Raw genomic sequence first — 20,181 nt, 5'->3', positions numbered from 1 at the left:
TTGCGCCTGCCGCCACCTCTTCGCCAGTATGACTAAGATACTAGACGCGTGTGTGTCAGAAGGACGTGGGCAATTAAAGAAAATCATTCGTTCATTCACTACGACTAAAGTTCTCCTGAAGTAATTGAAGCGATGCCGGGACTTTTCCAACAAGGCTGTCCGACTTTCTCTCCAATTGAGGAAGTGCTCCATTTCTGATGGTCTGGATGTCTACAGGTGGCTCCCTAAGGTAGGCCGTTCCGAACCGTGACCTCCCACTGGTCGACGAATTGTTACATTGACGATCCAGCGTTCCTAGCGTCATGCGTTGACGGTACTGTTACAGTTCTCCGCGTCTCCCCTCTTGTTAGATTTGGAGCTCTACGCTGGAGGGTTCCAGCTTTCGTTTAAAGACCTATAAGTGACATAACCGAAACGAAGAAGTTCAGCGGTGCGACAAATGTAATCACTGTGCAAACCGGGCTGCCCATGTACGTCGTCATACAACAGTTACGAACACTTTACAATTTTGCGTGGCTTCTTCAGTTTCCCGGCCTCACCCCGTGTCTTCACGGGGGCGGCGTATTAATGAAGATTTGGCGATGTTCGTGGTAGTGGGTGGCCGGATGCCCTCCCTGTCGCCTTAAAACACGGCCCCCCTCCTCCCGGAACCGAATTTCTGTACCCCCATTTGTCTGCGTCTAGTGTTATACCATGTGACACTGTCAGAACGTGTTCGAAAGGTTTGCCAGTCGTGTAATTGAGGACAGCCTGGTATTCAGCAGTCGGATATGGGAAACCGCCTAAACCGCACATCCAGTCTAATCGTCGTGTCTCCCCAAATCCTCGTAACAGTTCGCAGATATCCATAAGAAAATCGTACTTTTTTCATTAAAAATTTTACGACGGCACTGATAATTTCATCGTACTGACGAATCCGGAATAATCGATTTACTGACACCATTCTTCTACAACAACTGATGCTCGCAAAATCGATTTTCGGTTATATACGTCTCGCAAAGTGAGCAGGACGGGGAAAATGGGAGAAATTAGAGGTATTAGAATTATATATTAATACCTTCAGATGCCGACGGGCGTTGATATATATCAACGGGGACAGGTGAAAATGTGTGCCCCGACCGGGACCAGAACCCGGGATCTCCTGCTTACATGGTAGACGCTCTATCTATCTGTGCCACCGTGGGCACAGAGTGTAGTGCGAGTGCAGGGACTATCTCGAGCACGCCTCCGGCGAGACCCACATTCTCACCGTATATGTCCACACACTACATTCGTAGTGTCCCTGCCCAACACACTCATTACTCTTGGAAGACATTCTTACCAAGTCCCATAAGAGTTCGTGTAATATGTGTGCATGTTACCCGAGGAAGGTCATGGCCAGTGTTGCCAGAACTATATACTTTGGTGTCTGTTCTCGCTATAAGTATAAATTATAGGTAATACTGAGGATTACCGACAGTCGTTCCTCCCACACACCATTCGCGAAAAGGCCGGGAGAAAGAAAGGAGGGAGCTGGGTGACGGTAGCAGCATAAGTACTCTCTGCCACACTCTGTAAAGTGTGGCAAGATGCAGACTTACGGTGGAAATGAGGCAATGTGAGATTCAGAAGGCGATCATTATCTTCTTTGGACACCGCGAATCGCCGCCAGTCCTAGGAGATTACACAGGGACTTGAACGTGACTGGAGATGCGCGAAGCCCGGTCGTGGCGGCCAACCTCGAGAACGTTGGGGTGTGGAGTGGGGGAAGGTGAGGTACACACGGGGACTGGTCTGCCAGCCATTAACCAATTGCGTCCAATTGCGGCGACGGGCGCGGGAATGCCGTGCCCGTCTGTGGCGCGAAGTGGCTGATGGGAATAGCTGGAGCCATGCTAATTGATGAGTCTAATATTTCAATACAAAAAGTGACGGACTTACTGCGTCAGTGACATATATATAAATCTTTTAAACACCATTGCTGGTTCCATAGATTATGCCATCAATATCAGATGGAAGACGAATGGAAAAACTGGTAGAAGCCGACCTCGGGGAAGATCAGTTTGCATTCCGTAGAAATATTGGAACACTTGAGGCAATACTGACCTTACGACTGATCTTAGAAGAAAGATTAAGGAAAGGCAAACCTACGTTTCTAGCATTTGTACACTTAGAGAAACTTTTTGACAATGTTGATTGGAATACTCTCTTTCAAATTTTAAAGGTGGCAGGGGTAAAATACAGGGAGCGAAAGGCTATTTACAATTTGTACAGAAACCAGATGGCAGTTATAAGAGTCGAGGGGCATGAAAGGGAAGGAGTGGTTGGGAAGGGAGTGAGACAGGGTTGTAGCCTCTCCCCGATGTTATTCAATCTGTATATTGAGCAAGCAGTAAAGGAAACAAAAGAAACATTCGCAGTAGGTATTAAAATCCATGGAGGAGAAATAAAAACTTTGAGGTTCGCCGATGACATTGTAATTCTATCAGAGACAGCAAAGGACTTGGAAGAGCAGTTGAACGGAATGGACAGTGTCTTGAAAAGAGGATATAAGATGAACATCAACAAAAGCAAAACGAGGATAATGGAATGTAGTCAAATTAAATCGGGTGATGCTGAAGGAATTAGATTAGGAAATGAGACACTTAAAGTAGTAAAGGAGTTTTGCTATTTGTGGAGCAAAATAACTGATGATGGTCGAAGTAGAGAAGATATAAAATGTAGACTGGCAGTGCCAAGGAAAACGTTTCTGAAGAAGAGACAGTTGTTAACATCGAGTATAGATTTGTGTCAGGAAGTCGTTTGTGAAAGTATTTGTATGGAGTGTAGCCATGTATGGAAGTGAAACATGGACGATAAATAGTTTAGACAAGAAGAGGATAGAAGCTTTCGAAATGTGGTGCTACAGAAGAATGCTGAAGATTAGGTGGGTAGATCACCTAACTAATGAGGAAGTATTGAATAGAATTGGGGAGAAGAGGAATTTGTGGCACAACTTGAAGAAGGGATCGGTTGGTAGGACATGTTCTGAGGCATCAAAGGATCACAAATTTAGCATTGGAGGGTAGCGTGGAGATTAAAAATCGTAGAGGGAGACCAAGAGATGAATACAATAAGCAGATTCAGAAGGATGTAGATTGCAGTAAGTACTGGGAGATGAAGAAGCTTGCACAGGATAGAGTAGCATGGAGAGCTGCATCAGTCTCTGGAATGAAGAGCACAACAACAACAACAACATCAGATGTAATAAGATTTTTTTACCTTTTTGAATTTATTTGTGACTCGCGTATTTGTCTATTTGGTACACTACGATGTAGCAAGAATAGAAGGTTGTGTGTCGTCTGCATTGGCGGAGAAACCCTAGCTTTATTAATTTACACCAATGAAGGGTCCAGAAGCTGTAAATGCCACATATCTGGAATAGCACACTTCTGTCAACTGCCATACTGCCCTAAGGATTTCAACATCACTAATGTTTGCAACGCTTCCAGTGCGAAGAAATTAGCTCGCCACAAGATACTAGGCTACATCAAAGGCGTTGGTATGGACAGGCGTATTCATAAGTACCGCGAGTGGTTTCAGAATATGGCAAGCCGCATGTACGGGGCATAAAGGAAGACACATGCGTGGACAGTATTTCTCCAAGTATCGATTCATCATACGCGCCGCGGCGTAGCCGCACTCGGGAGCAGGCATGTCAGGCAAGCCATCCGCTGCCTACTGTCACGTCGAATTAATTCGCACCTGTAGGTAGGCAACACTGTGAACAAATTCCCAAACTGGCCTCCTGTCGCGCCTTCCAAAACAATTCATATCAGGCACTTCTGTGAATATCGCGCCCCTATTAATGATTGCTGCGTCACAAGTGGTGGCCATATTGAGGACCTGTTTAAAACTTGGACAGAGGCTGCTTTCGCGGGTATGTCTCGGTTTTAAACTGAGACGACGAAAGTCATGGGATGCCTCCTAATATCGTGTCGGACCTTTGTTTGCCCGGCGTAGTGCAGCACCTCGGCGTGGACTCAAGAAGTTGTGGAAGTCTTCTGCACAAATACTGACCCGTGCTGCCTCTCTAGCCGCCTATAACAGCGAGAGTGTTAGTGGTGCAGGGCTGCGCGCACCAACTGACCTCTCCATTGTGTCCCACAAATGTTCGATGCGATTCATGTTGGGTGATCGGGGTGGCAAAATTATTCGCCCTAACTGTCCAGAATGTCCTTTAAACCAATCACGAAAAATTGTAGCCGGGTGACATAGCTCATTGTCACCCATAAAACATATTCTCCATAGATGTTAAGTAGAACCGGTGATGAAAAGGATTTGAAATAGTTTCATGTTGTCTGATTTCTTGGTAAGATGATCAGGAACGCCCATTTCTGCTAGTTCGCTGCACAGTTGTTTCCGTCGAACACAGTCGAAAGACTTGATATACTCCAGGAAACAAATAACTAATGGGATATTGAATTCCCTGTATTTTTCAATTAGCTGTCTGACACTGGGACTCCGCTCTCGTGTTGTTTTATTGTGCACAAACTGAGCTTGCTCTTTTGGTATTTGTTTATTTAAGTAGGTTCTCCGGCGTTCATGGATGAAATTAAGAAAAACCTTTTTGGCATGTGGAATTATGATATGCTTCTGTAGTTCTTACAGTGCCATCAGCGGAAAACAAAAGTTTTTATATTCCCTCTAAACTGTAATCCCTCTTCGCAATTTCTCCTTTGTTTCCTCTACTGTTTGCTGATTGTAGACCTTGAATAACAGCGGGGATAGGATAAAACCCTGTCTCACGCCCTTCTCAACCACTGTTCTTTCGTCCCTATAGGCTCTTGTAACTGTAGTCTCCTTTCTGTACAAGATGTTAATAACCTCCTGCTATATTTCATCCTTGCTAGCTTCAGAATTTCAAAGAATGTAGTCTCGACAGCATTATCAAAATCTTTGTCTGAAGCTACAAACTTTGTAAGTGTGGGTTCCTTTCTCATGTTTCAATATACGATTACCTGATGCTCCCTCTGAAACCCTCAACAAGCTATGGGTCTTTCAGTTTATGCAAAAATGTTCAAATGTGAGTGAAATCTTATGGGACTTAACTGCTAAGGTCATCAGTCCCTAAGCTTATACACTACTTAACCTAAATTATCCTACGGACAAACACACACACACTCCAATGCCCGAGGGAGGACTCGAACCTCCGCCGGGACCAGCCGCACAGTCCATGACTGCAGCGCCTTAGCCCGCACGGCTAATCCCGCGCGGCAGTTTATGCAGGTCCTAACTCCTTAATTTCCTTCTGTTTGGAGTTTTTTCAGTTTTAATCTGCAGTTTATTGCCAGTAAATTATATCGCAGTCCACACAAACCCCTGGAAATGTCTTCCAGTTTAAAATCTGGTTTAGAAATCTCTGTTTCAGCATTATATAATGTCTTAATCTAATTCCAAATCTTATTTTTCTGAAAATTACATGTAGAAGTGCTCTATGTAAATATTGTGTATGTTTAGTGATATTACATTAATATACCTGGAAAACTTATAAAGGAATTAATTGATTTAGAATCAAGTTTCTTTTCATTTAGTAGTTTTTGCCAGTCCCGTTGTTTTTCACCAAAATCTCCAGCTCTCCTTATATGTCTTTCGTATGGCCTTTCTTCAATTTCTGTAGTATTTTCAACTTATTATTTACATTTTCAAACTTATGCCCTGTATTTTCGATGGCAATAAATAAGACGCTTTCAGACTGAGCTATACAAGATTTCGATCGTCGCTATAAAAAAAAGCTCTGATCACTTTTCCCATTTTGTATAATAACACAATATTTGAAAGCAATGGAAATTTTCGAATGAACATTACTCGCTTAAAAAAAATGAAAAGAAAAAAAGAAAGTTCCAGCATAGCTACTATGGCAAATGGATGTCCCGGTTTTTTACTCAGTTATTAGTAAAAAGTAAAAGAATGCATTATAACCAAGTCCAAACACATACCGAAAAATACCGGTTATTCAGAATTAAAAGCCAGCCGGGGTCGCCGAGCGGTTCTAGGCGCTACAGTCTGGAACCGCGCGACCGCGACGCTCGCAGGTTCGAATCCTGCCTCGGACATGGATGTGTGCGATGTCCTTAGGTTAGTGAGGTTGAATTAGTTCTATGTTCTAGGGGACTGATGACCTCAGATGTTAAGTCCCATAGTGCTCAGAGCCATTTTGAGCAGGAATTAAAATACTGGTAACACTTTGCACCGGTCGGTTTTTCCCATCCCTCCATCCTAGTCTCTCGTCAGTTCAGATTTACAAATTTCCCACCCTCAGCGTTGTGCGTTGGTTTGTTTTAGGTTACCGACAAAAGCGAACTGTCGCGAGCCGCCACTTTCAGGTGCTGTTTTGGACCCGGTGTGACGGGCGTGTTTGTGTTGCAGCGCACGTGGACAACGAGGTGTACCTGTCGCGCGCGCTGGAGAGACTGGGCGGCAACGCGCTCGACAAGGACCAGGAGCCCGACATCGGCGCCGCCTTCATCAAGTTCGCCGTCGTCACCAAGGAGCTATCGCAGCTCATGAAGACGCTGGTCAGTACGCCGAAACTTCCAACTTAGCTCCTAACAATAATTTTAAATAAGTAAATGATTGCATAAAATTTAGGTAGGAGATTAATTAATCAAAATATCCACGGGTGTACTGCCGGTCTACAGTGTCCAACGGGCACAATATTTCGGCGATCATACATGTCGCCATCATCAGGTGAACTGACGGACTGAGCTCCTGTGAACTTGCCGGCACGGAGATCCGTACGCTATGGATGCTCAGCGGGAACTGGGTTCGGTCGCGGCGGCGGCCGATTTAAATACCCTCCGCCCGCGGCGCGCTCCCTCCGGTGTCCGCGCCCAGGTCCCCCTGAGCATCCATAGCGTACGGATCTCCGTGCCGGCGCGTTCAGAGGAGCTCAGTCCGTCAGTTCACCTGATGATGGCGACATGTATGATCACCGAAATATTGTGCCCGTTGGACACTGTAGACCGGCAGTACACCCGTGGATATTTTGATTCTCAAATACGCCGGGAGAAACTCAAGAATCACATCAGGAGATTAATTAATTATGGTCGTCAGCTCAAAAAGAAGCAGAAGTTATATATCCCGAAACAAGAGCAATACCGACAGACTTGGAGCGTTTGTAATGAATATCTCGGTTAAGGATAGGAACCCTCGTCCAGAAACGTCACACACCGCCAATGCAGAGAACCCAAGTTACGAGGGGAAGCGCCAGCCTCTAGGCCACTCCTGTGGCAGCAGGCGCAAATTTGCACGCGAGGCACCGCTAGCGAAACACGTCGCAGGCTTCAGGTCCATAGATAGCTTCGAAAGCGTCCGTGCGTTTCATAACAACACTGTCACGTTACAAATTCATGGTTGTTGGCCTACTTGTAGGCTCTGTAACGTAGATTCGGCGCCCTGTGGCGTCGTTGAATCGTGTTACCGAACATGGATTCCTCTCCTCAAGACACCCTGGAAGATTGCCGGATATCAGTTTGTTGCATCGTTTACATAAGATAATGCTAAATATTTTCCTAAGGAGTAGGAATTGCTGTGGCCGAGCGGTTCTGGGCACTTCAGTCCGGAACCGCGCTGCTCCTACGGTCGCGGGTTCGACATCACACACATCCTGCCTCGGGCGTGGATGTGTGTGATGTCCTTAGGTTTGTTAGGTTTAAGTAGTTCTAAGTCTAGGGGACTGATGACCTCAGATGTTAAGTCCCATAGTGCTTAGAGCCATTTGAACTATTTTGAGGAGGAACTCGAGGACAATGGGGACCCGAAATGGCTGGCTCTGAGCACTATGGGACTCAACTGCTGAGGTCATTAGTCCCCTAGAGCTTAGAACTAGTTAAACCTAACTAACCTAAGGACATCACAAATATCCATGCCCGAGGCAGGATTCGAACCTGCGACCGTAGCGGTCTTGCGGTTCCAGACTGCAGCGCCTTTAACCGCACGGCCACTTCGGCCGGCGGGGACCCGAAATAAATGCCATTGTACGTATCTTTGACCACACTTGTTTCTTTCTAATTTACTAAATCCACAAAAATTGTTCCGAAATCATCTGTATCGAACAGAACACATCTTTAAAAAATTCTTCGGTCACTCGATTAGTGAAAGGGACGATGACATCAGATCAATTGATTATACAATTTTTAACTGCTCGTGACTTCCTTGTCTAGAGAGACAATGTTTCAGTGAGTCAAGAAGACTCTAAAGAGACCTTTTGAGAGTATTTTCTTTCGTAGCGTTTCAGCTGGCATTTCAATTGTCTGTCTATTCAGTTATTTCCTCATTAATGGCGTTACACTCAACTCATTAATAACGTTTACATTTCTGATTGCACCTCTTCTTGTGCAACTACCCTCAAGAATTTCGTCTTCGCAGCTTGTATTTTACTGTCATCTTCCTTTTTACTCAGCCAATTCTCACTTCCGAGCAACGGCAATGGTATCACCGTAGTATTATAAAATTTGATTTTTATATATAAATAATTTTAAAGACCCTTGTACCTAATGTTCCTTATTTAACAGGAATAGGCACAAGTTCTGTTGAACAATGCTAACTGAAAGATTGCAGATAGTTGTAGACTGACCGCTATCGCACAGATACTCACCATGAACATTAAAGATCGCAAAATAAAATTTTGTGATAGGTTGAATGAATTACTGTTCCTAACAATAATTTTAAATAAGTAAATGATTGCATGAAATTTAGGTAGCAGATTAATTAATTATGGTCGCACAGCTCAAAAAGAAGCAAAAGCTTACGTTTGTTAGTGACTGAAATAAAGTTGAAATTACGTAATAATCACAAATGTGTTAGGATGGCAATAGCGGGACACAAATGCACATGCGCGACTTTGAGTGTAAGTGCCACATACAGCGTGAACAGTATTAATTTAATTAGAAATTTGTTGACATTACTTGTAACTAACCGAAATCAGTTATAGTTACTGGCTAGCAACAGGTACTGAATGACGTTACTCAATGTAATGCTGTCTGCCGTCAGGTTTTGTGAAGCAAACGCTGAGGACTAACTACTACTTCATAATCAATCATCCCTTGGAAAATTCGTAACAATTTCAATAACTAACAACAGACACTTTTGCGCTGCCAGTGTTACGAAAGTTACAAATATATGAAATATTTGCGAGACACACAACATAAAATTATATAAGTCGCGTTAGTTGAAATAGTATACGCATTTTGCCATTGAAATTACTTTTGCTTTGCTGATTGGATGCAGTAGAAACACTACAATGTACAGAGAACTTTAATTGCTATTGCATCTGATTTAGTTACTCGCTGATTTAAGTTAAAACTGCATATTTAATTACTTTCATCTTCACTGAATTATCTGTCTCAGTTGTGACTTTCTCGGTATTTACGGTGGAAGGTAAGAACTCTGCTGATGGTTAATGAATCGGGATAATTAGCAGCACTCACAAGCTTTATGGTTCAGTTAAATGAACACCGCTACATTCAAGTACTGAAACTATGACGCTGGCAAGGAGTGTACATAACTAAAGAGATCAATATCCTGATATTACTTTGTGGTGAGTTGCTGATGGTGCGACGTAACGCATTTTGTAATGACCATTCTTGGCAAAATGGTGTTCTTTAACAAAGAGCAAGTTTTAATACTTTTGGGCCACACGATACTCTTGTTCTATTAACAATTCTTCGTACATTCCTTGTACTGTGCCCAGATACGTGCTCGCTCACATTTCCACAGTGCCTTGCCATGCTCACATCACCATTTCTAGGACACTCTCCATCATACAGTACAGCGCCACCACTTTAAGTCCGTACCTCACACGTATGTAAAGCAACGACTCTTTCCACTCGTGATACTGGTTCTGCATTCTCAAGCACCCAACGATGTTATTATCAATATACAAAAAATGTTTCAAATGGCTCTAAGCACTCTGGGACGTAACATCTGAGGTCATCAGCCCCTAGACTTAGAACTACTTAAACCTAACTAACCTAAAGACATCACAGACATCCATGCCCAAGGCAGGATTCGAACCTGCGACCGCAGCAGCAGCACGGTTCCGGACCGAAGCGCCTAGAACCGCTCGGTCACATCGGCCGGCGTCAATATACAAACAGGTTCTCTGGATTCTGCACAATACGAACGTCCTCGACTTTGCTAGCGTTTCTACAGAAAGTTTGTACAATATTTTCAATTATCATAATCGTATTACAATTTTTAAATGGCGATACTGTCTAAATTAATGAAATACATCCGTACTCAAGAAATTACTTTAAAATTACATAATTAACTAATTGAAAAATCGTGGGGCACTGAGTTGCTGTGTTGTAATGTGCTCTATCTAGTATTTCACACATTGCTCCATGTCTGTGCAGCTTAACGTCTTTATTATAATCATAATGATAGATCATATTAGCCTAGATAATTCAAATGTAGCAGCCCCTCCATTATTTCGTTGTTATTTAATGTCTTCGACCTATTGGGTATTTATTTCGCAACGCCGTAACATTTGTGTTATGTAATGCAGTTTTAAGATTCTATTCTGTACATTTTTATTTTGTTTTTATCTTATTTACGCGTCAAGTTCCGTAGGACCAAACTGAGGAGCAAATCTCCAAGGTCATGGAACGTGTCAGTACATGAATTACAACATAAAAGTAATAACAGATAAAAATAAAATGTTTATGAACCTGAAAAAGTCAAGCCATAAGTTTCAGTAAACGCAGTTAACAATATGACATAAGAATCTGCTTAATTTTTCAAGGAACTCATCAACAGAATAGAAGGAATGACCCATGAGCAAAATCTTCAGTTTCGATTTGAAAGCGCGTGGACTACTGCTAAGATTTTTGAATTATTGTGGTAGCTTATTGAAAATGGATGCAGCGGTATACTGCACAGCTTTCTACACAAGAGTTAAGGAAGTCCGATCCAAATGCAGGTTGGATTTCTGCAGTGAGTGAAAGCTACTTATTCTTGGTAATAAGCTGATATTGTTAACAGGAAACGACGGTAAAGAATTTATATATTGAGAGACCAATGTCAAAACACCCGGACTAGTGAACAGGGGTCGACAAGAGGTTCGCGGTACTTACACTGCTTATTGCCCCAACCGACCGTTTCTGAGCCAAATATATCCTTTTAGAATGGGAAGAGTTGCCCCAAAATATAATACCGTACGACATAAGCGAATGAAAATAAGCAAAGTAGACTAATTCTCGTGTCAAACGATCACTTACTGCAGATACCATTCGAATAGTAAAAATGGCAGCATTAAATCTTTGAACAAGATCCTGAACGTGAGCTTTCCACGACAGTTTGCTGTCTATCTGAACACCTATAAATTTGAACTGTTCAGTATCACTAATCAAATACCCATTCTGTGAAATTAATACGTCGGGTTTTGTTTAATTATGTGTTAGAAACTGTAAAAACTGGGTCTTAGACGAAGTATTGCTAGCTGGTGTCATTCTTTCATGTGTTATTACTTTATAATCTGCAAATAGTATTAGGTCGGTGCATAAGTTCGTAGCGTTTTTCCATAAGTTTAATAAGCACAACATATACGCATAACAGAGGCTGTAGTCATCAATAGTATATTCTCCTTCAGTACTTATAACAGGTTGCCAACGCTGGTGTAACTTTTCGACTCCACGGCTGTAGAAATCACGTGGTTTTGAGGCGAAGACCTCGTCGAGCCATGTTCGGAACGCATTTTCATCCGGGAAGGAAGTTCCGTGAAGGTTGTTCAATAGAGAGCGGAAAAAGTGGAACTCTGAGGGCGCAAGATCAGGTGAAAAATGTTGGTGCGGAATTACTTCCGATCCCAACAACTGTATAGAGTTTTTTTTCTCAGTTCAGCAGAATGCTTGCGGGCTTTATCGTGGAGTAGCGTCACTTCATTCAGTCTTCCTGGTCGCTGTTCTTGCATTGCATCTGCAAGACGCCTCAGTTGTTGACCCGACCATCGCTGTTCCACCAGAAGAATAACGTCATCTTTTGTGGATGCGCGCAGGGCTTTCTACGGGGAGTTGCTGCTTTGTTTGGACTTAACCATTCCTTTCTTTTTCTTACGTCAGCATAAAGAAACCATTTTTCGTCACCATTAACGATGCAGGATAGCAATTCTCGGTGGTGTTCAAGAGCCAATTAATGACGAGCAAGCAGAGATGCGGTATCAATACACCCAATTTTCAAAGCTCCCCCATTGCATGCAAATGTCGCACGATGGTGGACTGATCACAGTCAATCACATATGCCAGTTCTCGTGTACACTAACGGGATCATTGTGGATTAATGCGTTTAATAGGCCGGCATCGTACCCCTAAGGTCTTTCTGAACATGGAAAGTCCTCCTTAAAACGAGAAAATAATTTTCTTGCGCTGCCTGTTCAGTGGCATTATCCTCACACACAGGGCAGATGTTTCTGGCTGCCTTCGCTGCAGTCACTCCTGTATTAAATAGAAGAATATGTCGGAAATGTTCCGGTTTCTCCACTTGGTACTCCATTTTCTAGCGACCACAGGTCACCCACTATCTCCAAATGACAGTATGTAAACTCACATAGCAACAATGAAACACAAATAAAGTGACAATCGATAAATAAAGCCATAACAACCGGAATACCAAGATGCAAAACAAAAACCTGTGTTCCAACCTAATAGCAATACAACAGAGTTGTTGATAAAATCTGGTTACTGGCCGTGTAATAAATGTATATTTGTATGTATGTTTCTATGTATATATTTCCATCTTGGACTAACTGGTGGCACCGTGTAACGATGTCGTCGCAGATGCAGAACATCAACAACATCGTGATGTTCCCGCTGGACAACTTGCTCAAAGGGGACCTGCGAGGTGTGAAAGGGGACCTGAAGCGGCCGTTCGACAAGGCGTGGAAGGACTACGAGGCCAAGTACTCCAAGATCGAGAAGGAGAAGAAGCAGCAGGCCAAGGAGGCCGGACTCATCCGCACGGAGGTCACGCCCGCCGAGGTCGCCGACGAGATGGAGAAGGAGCGCCGCCTCTTCCAGCTGCAGATGTGCGAGGTGGGTGTGCGTAGCTTACCTGTACCGGCGCCTGCGTACCGTGCCCCTGCGAGATACTGTTCACTGCGTGGTGCAGGGTTCCTGGTTCCAATATTCACCATTTCCCGTCCTGCTCCATTGGCGTACTGAACGATGACATAATGACTCTACGCATTCTAATCTCTATTATCTTATTCTATGATGACTACGCGAGGTACACGACATTGGCATCATATCGATCGCACAGCCTTTTCCGAATACATTTTCTCTGAATTTACCACACATCTTGGGATGCAGACCGTTTCACTCTTCTCCATCTTTACCGTGCTCTAATCTTGTTCAAACTAGATTATGGTAGTCAGGTTTATGGCTCAGCAGCTCCTTCCACTTGCCATTCGCACTAGTTCCTCTGATAGTCTCCTCACAGAAGCAGGGATTCCCCCTCTACACAAACGACGGAGCCAACTACTGGTTTTTTACGCCTCAGTTCACTCTGTGGGGACACCATCTCCATTGACTGGAATGCATCCCGTGTCTTTCCTCTCATAGCCCCTCCCCCTCACCCCTCCTTGCCTTGGATGATGCCTAAAACACGGATTAGGACCGATCTATTCCAGGGTCCTAAGATCTGTGTAGCTCCTATGGTTTTCTGGCGTCTTGTATGTGTCATAATTGCAGAATTCCAGGGTGCCACCATCTTTTACATTGATGGTTCTAAGACATCGATAATGTGGGATACACTTTCACGCCTCCTACTGGCTTAGAACACCATTTATTGTCGGGATCACACAGTGTGTTCACAGCAGAGTTTCTAACCCTCCTTTTTGTTTCTCAGGCCTCCCTCCACGGTGTTTTAATATGTTCAGAAAACAATGAGCATTCTGCAGGTTATCGACCGATGCTGCTCTTGTCACCCTTTCGTCTCTACTATCCATGACCTTCTTTCTGCCTTTGGGCATGCCGCCTGTTCAGTTCTCTTTTTCTGGGTCCCAAGTCATGTTGGCATCTCATAATATGTGTGAAATCTTACGGGACTTAACTGCTAAGGTCATCAGTCCCTAAGCTTACACACTATTTAACCTAAATTACCCTAAGGACAAACACACACACCCATGCCCGAGGGAGGACTCGAACCCCCGCCGGGACCAGCCGCACAGTCCATGACTGCAGCGCCTTAGACCGCTCGGCTAATCTCGCGCCATGTAGGCATCCCAGGGCATGAACTGGCTAACCGTTTGGCTAGAGAAGCAGGTACTTACCCCCCCCCCCCATTTCCTTTCATGATTCCAGCTGCGGATCTGTGTCAAATCTCTCTTTGCCCAAAAATGGAATGACATCTGGTCCGCTGCTGCTCATAGTAATAAACTCTGCACAATCAAGGAGTCTGCTGCTGTTTGGCGCTCTTCCTTCCGATCCTCTCGGAAGGAGTCCGCTGTTTTATGCCGTCTATGCACTGGTCATACCAGGCCCACCTATTGTTTCCTCCTACGTAACCACCTACCCCCCCCCCCCCCCCCCCCCCCACACACACACACACAATGTGGTTGTGGAGCCAGACTGACGTTATCTCACATATTGGTGGAATATCCCCTTCTTTCGGCCGTTCGTGCTAAATATAGTCTTCCCGATTCCTTAAATTTAATGTTAGCAGACGATTCACGAATGGTTGAACTGGTCTCAGTTTCCTCCTTTAAAGTAGAACCTCACAACTGCAAATAAAAACCACTTTCGTCTTGGAGCAGAGGCAGGTTGATTGTGGTTGGGGCCTCTTTTTCAGTCTTCTCGGTCTGTGACTCCATGAGCGCCCCTTTTCTCCACTTTTTGGATTTGGTCTCACTTCTTATGCCTTTAATTTGACTCCCCTGACTGGCTATGTCCATTTTTATCGGACCCTCTTTCTTCTGTGACTAACTTCGGAATCGCGGGATTGATAACCTCACCGTTTGGTCCCATAACCCCTCTCAATTAATCAGTTAATCAATCAATCACTCTGTGAATTTGTCCAACAGGGTCTCGCGAGAACTACGTCTGCTTCCTGCCAAAGATTCCCATTTAAGTTTCCCATGTATTTCTGTTACAATTTTCGTCTGGGCTAATACCGGTCTGATACGATCGTATCAGGTCGTCTCTGAATTCGTTCCATGTCTGCTGCTGTCACACATACTTCATGAGGGCTCCAAGTACTGAAGCAGTATTCTGTAAATGGTGGCACTTGCATGACATGACGTGCTGTAGGTTTCACCAATCGTCTTGTGACTCGATACTTTCGTTTGCTGTAGGCACTGTTTTTCACTTATCCGCTTTTAAACTGAGTTGCCATGCATTACTCATAAGAGGAAATCTTGTCCAAGCGTTCTTGCATTCCAACACGATACTTTCCTGTATAGACAGCACTATGGCAAGTAAACAACGTAATGGTGCTGCTGACCCTATGTGATATGTTGATGTACAGTGTGATACAGCCAAGGCTGCGTTCACAGTGGCACCGACGTCGGTCGTCAGACGCCGTCACCAGAGCTCGCCCGACAACATCGACTGACAGCTTGGTCACAGTGCGTCCGATATCCTTATCAGTTTTTGGAGGGGTCGAGCAAGTTAGTCAGGTTAGAATCATTCTTCGTATGAAGTAGGTTATGGTAGGATGGATATCACGATGCTTCTATGCTTGGAGACGAATGCTGCAATGAGGATTTTGCTATTAAAAAGATGCCGAATGCAGAAGAATGAGCGACCGGCAAATCTGTTTTGAAAAGATATTGGAGAGGCTGTACACTCTGTTGTCAGGTGTTGGAACTACCAGACAAGTTTTACGAACATGTGATATGAAGAGAGAAACGTTCTGTTACACACTCGACGTGATTAGTGGTAACCTTCAAAAGCAAGGTTGCCAACAATCTTTCTGCCGAATTTATTTGAAGTTCCGCAGACATAGGTCATTAATCTTCAATGACTGTCACTGGGCATACGTCTGAAAGACAAGCATAAAGTTCAGAATAGGATCACTGACATCTAAAGCACTGAAAACTGGAAATACATCACATTTGCAAAACCATTGCATGTAAAACAAACGGAATTACCGCCCTGCTGGCAGCAAAACGCGAGTAACCAGCAATAATAATTTGTAAATCGCTAATGCCCACCCAGCCACCATGATCCACAAATAATTCCTAGACATTAACTTTAAGCGTAAGTCTGCCCCGGTAGCTGAGTGGTCAGCGCGGCGGAATATCGTGCAAAGGGGCCGGGGTTCGATTCCCTGCGGGGTCGGAGATTTTCTCCGCCCAGGGACTGGGTGTTGTGTTGTTTTCATCATCACCTTATCGACCGGGGTGGCGACAGGAAGGGCATCTGGCCACCCCTTAACTATCACTGCCAAATAACAATGCCGACCCTGCCAAAACTACGCGACAAAGGCACAATCAAAAGAAGAAGAAGAAGATTAACTTTAACTTTAAGCATAAGATACGTCACTTGAACAAATTATTTTTTGAGGTTATAATTCATGCGTAAAATTTCGGTTAGAGACTCTGCCTACTTGTGGTTTCCAATAAACCTGCGATTTTTGTACATAGATTCCGAACTATATCCCGATTATAGTAGTTTTCATCCTCAGGATGACTAAACTTATCAGTTTCTTACAATCCATATCATATAAGAAATCAAACTGATCTGAGTTTCATCGAATGTCGTTCGAAGACTGTACGTTCAGGTGATGAGATCGGCTACATTGTGACCGCGCACAGAATGCCGTACTAAATTGAAAAGATCGTGTGTCTTCTGCCATGTCAGTCGGCGGCGGAATCCACCGATTCGCCTCAGATACATCGTAAATCGTTTAACATATCGTAACTCTGCTTTCAGTTAGATGAATTGTGAGAAACTCCTCACTAACCGAAGTATAGTCTCTTTTCATAGCTGTTTTAATTACAGAGATATCGAAATCAGCTTCGCTTTTTCAGATGTAACGTGGTAATTTCAGCTGCTAGTATCGTAGTTCTAAGAGATACAAATTAAACGACGTTTCACTCTTCAAAAACCGTTTTTATAGAAAAAAAAGCGCTTCAGTTGCCAATAATTTCTTAATTTATTCCACGAACAGTCTCGAAGCATAAAGCTTCGTCTTCAGCTGTCATCAAATAACTATGGGAAAATAAATGTATATGTTCAAAACCAGTTTTCCGAAATCTATCCTATAATATTGTATGTTAACCGGGGAACTAGAAACGACGGAGAGGCTCCGTCCCAGCCGCAGCCGCAGTGGTCCACAACGCCACGACGACTACCGCAGTCCACTTCACCCCTCCGTCACCCCACAACGAACCACTCTGTCAGGGTTATTGTGCGGTTCGGCCCCTGATGGACACCCTCCCTCTCCCCCTCACAGGTAACGTCTCACATCAGACGAGTGTAACCCCTATTTGTGTGGTAGAGAAATGGGGGTGTACGCGTATGTGGAGAACTTGTTTGCGCAGCAATCGCCGACATAGTGTAGCTGAGGCGGAATATGGGGAACCAGCCCGCATTCGCCGAGACAGATGGAAAACCGCCTAGAAACCATCCACAGACTGGCCGGCTCACCGGACCTCGACACAAGTCCGTCGGGCGGATTCGTGCCGGGGACCAGGCGCTCCTTCCCATTCCGGAAAGACGTGCGTTAGACCGAACGGCTAACCGGGCGGGCATTCTATAATATAGTATACAGGTTGTCGTGTAAGTTAGTACTGTCAAATTTTTCGCAGTGATAATTCTTCACAACGTTTGGCATAACTGTTGTAGACGAAACATGGAACTGACAGGTTAAAGTCAAAGAATCTACATTACCTGTCTTTTGTTATTTCTAAGATCATATATATATATATATATATATATATATATATATATATATATATATATAATATGCTTTCATATATGTAACAATTTTTTGGAAGTTGGTAGAATATGCAAAAGGTACATGCATAACCAAGAATTGTCACTGCCTAAGATTTGACATTCTACACGGAGCGCCACGAAAAACGCAACACTTCTGTTTCTTACAAAAAATGAAATTTATTTTAAATTTAAGACACTTTTATGACACTAATCCACTATCTTGTGATGGAATATGATCCCATCTAAGTGTCCAACATTGAAAAGAAGAAAGACGATTATAAACAAATTTGACCAATTAAGCCAGGGATGCACACCTTCTGTTCAATAATGGTGGTGTGACGGTTGCGGAGAAGCTGAAGTTGTAAGAAGTGTTCATCTCTCTCCGATGTTGCTCTTCCCGGGCCTGTTCGTGATCTCCTTGCAAAGCCTGCAGTTTCCCTGTGCCTTCTCACGGTTCTGGCTATCGTCGTAGGTGTAGTCCTCAACACTTATGCAACGTAATGCATGCTGTGGCCATCTTCCACCAAAGCAATAGCTGTCGCAGCTTGTTTAGGGCTTAACGGTATGTTTACTCCAGAAAGTTGATTACGACAATCGCAGAAAGATCCTACAAACAGGTTTGACTGAAAGGGGGACAATTCAGGGTACAACAATAAGCGCTACAAGAACGGCAGAACATTATTCGCTCACATTCAGTGATGTGTTTTCGAGGTTGCGCGAGAAACAACGATTGAGGCTAGTACAATAAACAATCGACACTTCATTGTTTGCTCGCAAATTAACGACAGTAACATACGTTTCAAAAAAATGGTCGAAGTGCTTCACTTTGATTAAATAGATAATCACACAATGATAACACGTCACTTATTGGGTGTTGTGTTTTTGTTGCCGGTCAGTGTATTAACTGACATCAAGTCATTGCTGTAGATGTGCGTAATGTAAGTAGACTTATGTTACTGCTACTGTATTTTCAGTTATCATTTAGTAGAAACTGATGTATATATAATTATTTGTCCCTCTGTAACAGATGCCACCGATGGTGGGTTATAAACCGGAAAAACAGCTTTGGCAAATAATAAAAAATTCCTAGTACAGCTCATGGTGTATCGAAGATGTCCTTTAGTAAAACATGTCGTAAATAATGGAAAGGAAAGCTAAAAAAGTTATCAATTTTTTTTCGAATCCCATTCACTTTGCTTAGTCTACGTCGTGGTACGAACACATTTTGAACGGATCGGTACTCTCTCAGCAGCGGGGAACTCTGCCTGTTATCGCACCTCAGCTTGACATCGCACCCTCCTAAATAACTCAAAGTAGGTGCTGCCACCTGGCGGGATTAGGTTCATCAGGTGTGTAACAGCAACCCTACAGTACTGTATCTGCAGCAGCGTTCAGTTTGTGTAATTTTTCGAAAGTTTTGTGCACAGCAAAAGTTTTTTACGTTTCAAAAGAACAGTAATCAATCTTTGAAGAGGTAAGCTATTTTTAAACAGTGCAGCATAAAACAGAACCACAGAATAATGTAGCATAACAAGACATCGGCATATTGTCGTTTGTATTGTTAGTTTTGGGAGTAGAGTTGGCCATAATGGAATGTTGGTTTGCTCCTAATATCGCAGCTCTACTGTCATTCTAATATCGCACTGTGCGATAATATGCTCACTTTTTTATGTTTACCATTTCTAACAAAAAAAATGGTTCAAATGGCTCTGAGCACTATGGGACTTAATTTCTGAGGTCATCAGTCCCCTAGAACTTAGAACTACTTAAACCAAACTAACCTAAAGACATCACGAACATCCATGCCCGAGGCAGAATTCGAACCTGCGACCGGAGCGGTAGCGCGGTTCCAGATGTAGCGCCTAGAACCGCCCGGCCACTCCGGCCGGCCATTTCTAACATTTCATCGCTCTATCTGTACTTGCAGCAAGTTATACCGTATTGTTACAGAGGCCACCTAAAGAGAGAAAGCGGTGGGCCGAGGAAAATATGAAAGAGCTATCATTGCTGTTAGGAATAGAGAGGCGAGCCTGGGGCGTGCATCGAAGCAATTTGGCGTTCCAAAATCGACTTTGAAAAACAAAGTTAATTCTGGAGATACTGATATAAATAAGTTAGAGACAGTTACATTTGGAAGAAAACCTGTGATTAACACTGAGCTAGAGCAATTTCTTGTCAAATATTGCCTAGATATGGAGGCCAGATTTTATGGTTTAACTGCAAAAGATATAAAGAAGATGATTTTTGATGTGGCAGAAAAAAAAACTTTACGAACCACTTTTAA

General features: G+C 43.5%; 1 protein-coding gene across 6 annotated transcripts in view; it reads left to right on the top strand.

Moving 5' to 3' along the window:
• LOC126201359 (arfGAP with SH3 domain, ANK repeat and PH domain-containing protein) overlaps window positions 1–20,181 on the top strand; it is a 315,685-nt gene that overhangs the window by 159,053 nt on the left and 136,451 nt on the right. For all 6 annotated transcript variants that reach the window (XM_049936784.1, XM_049936782.1, XM_049936783.1 and 3 more), the window contains exons 2-3: window positions 6,388–6,536; window positions 12,795–13,049. In XM_049936784.1, coding sequence (XP_049792741.1) covers window positions 6,388–6,536; window positions 12,795–13,049 — 404 coding nt within the window. The remainder of the gene's footprint in view (window positions 1–6,387; window positions 6,537–12,794; window positions 13,050–20,181) is intronic.

Source organism: Schistocerca nitens, chromosome 1 (assembly GCF_023898315.1).
Source record: "Schistocerca nitens isolate TAMUIC-IGC-003100 chromosome 1, iqSchNite1.1, whole genome shotgun sequence".
Classification (NCBI taxonomy): domain Eukaryota; kingdom Metazoa; phylum Arthropoda; class Insecta; order Orthoptera; family Acrididae; genus Schistocerca; species Schistocerca nitens.
The sequence above is the reverse complement of the archived record's forward strand: the minus strand, read 5'-3'. Positions and strand labels throughout refer to the sequence as shown.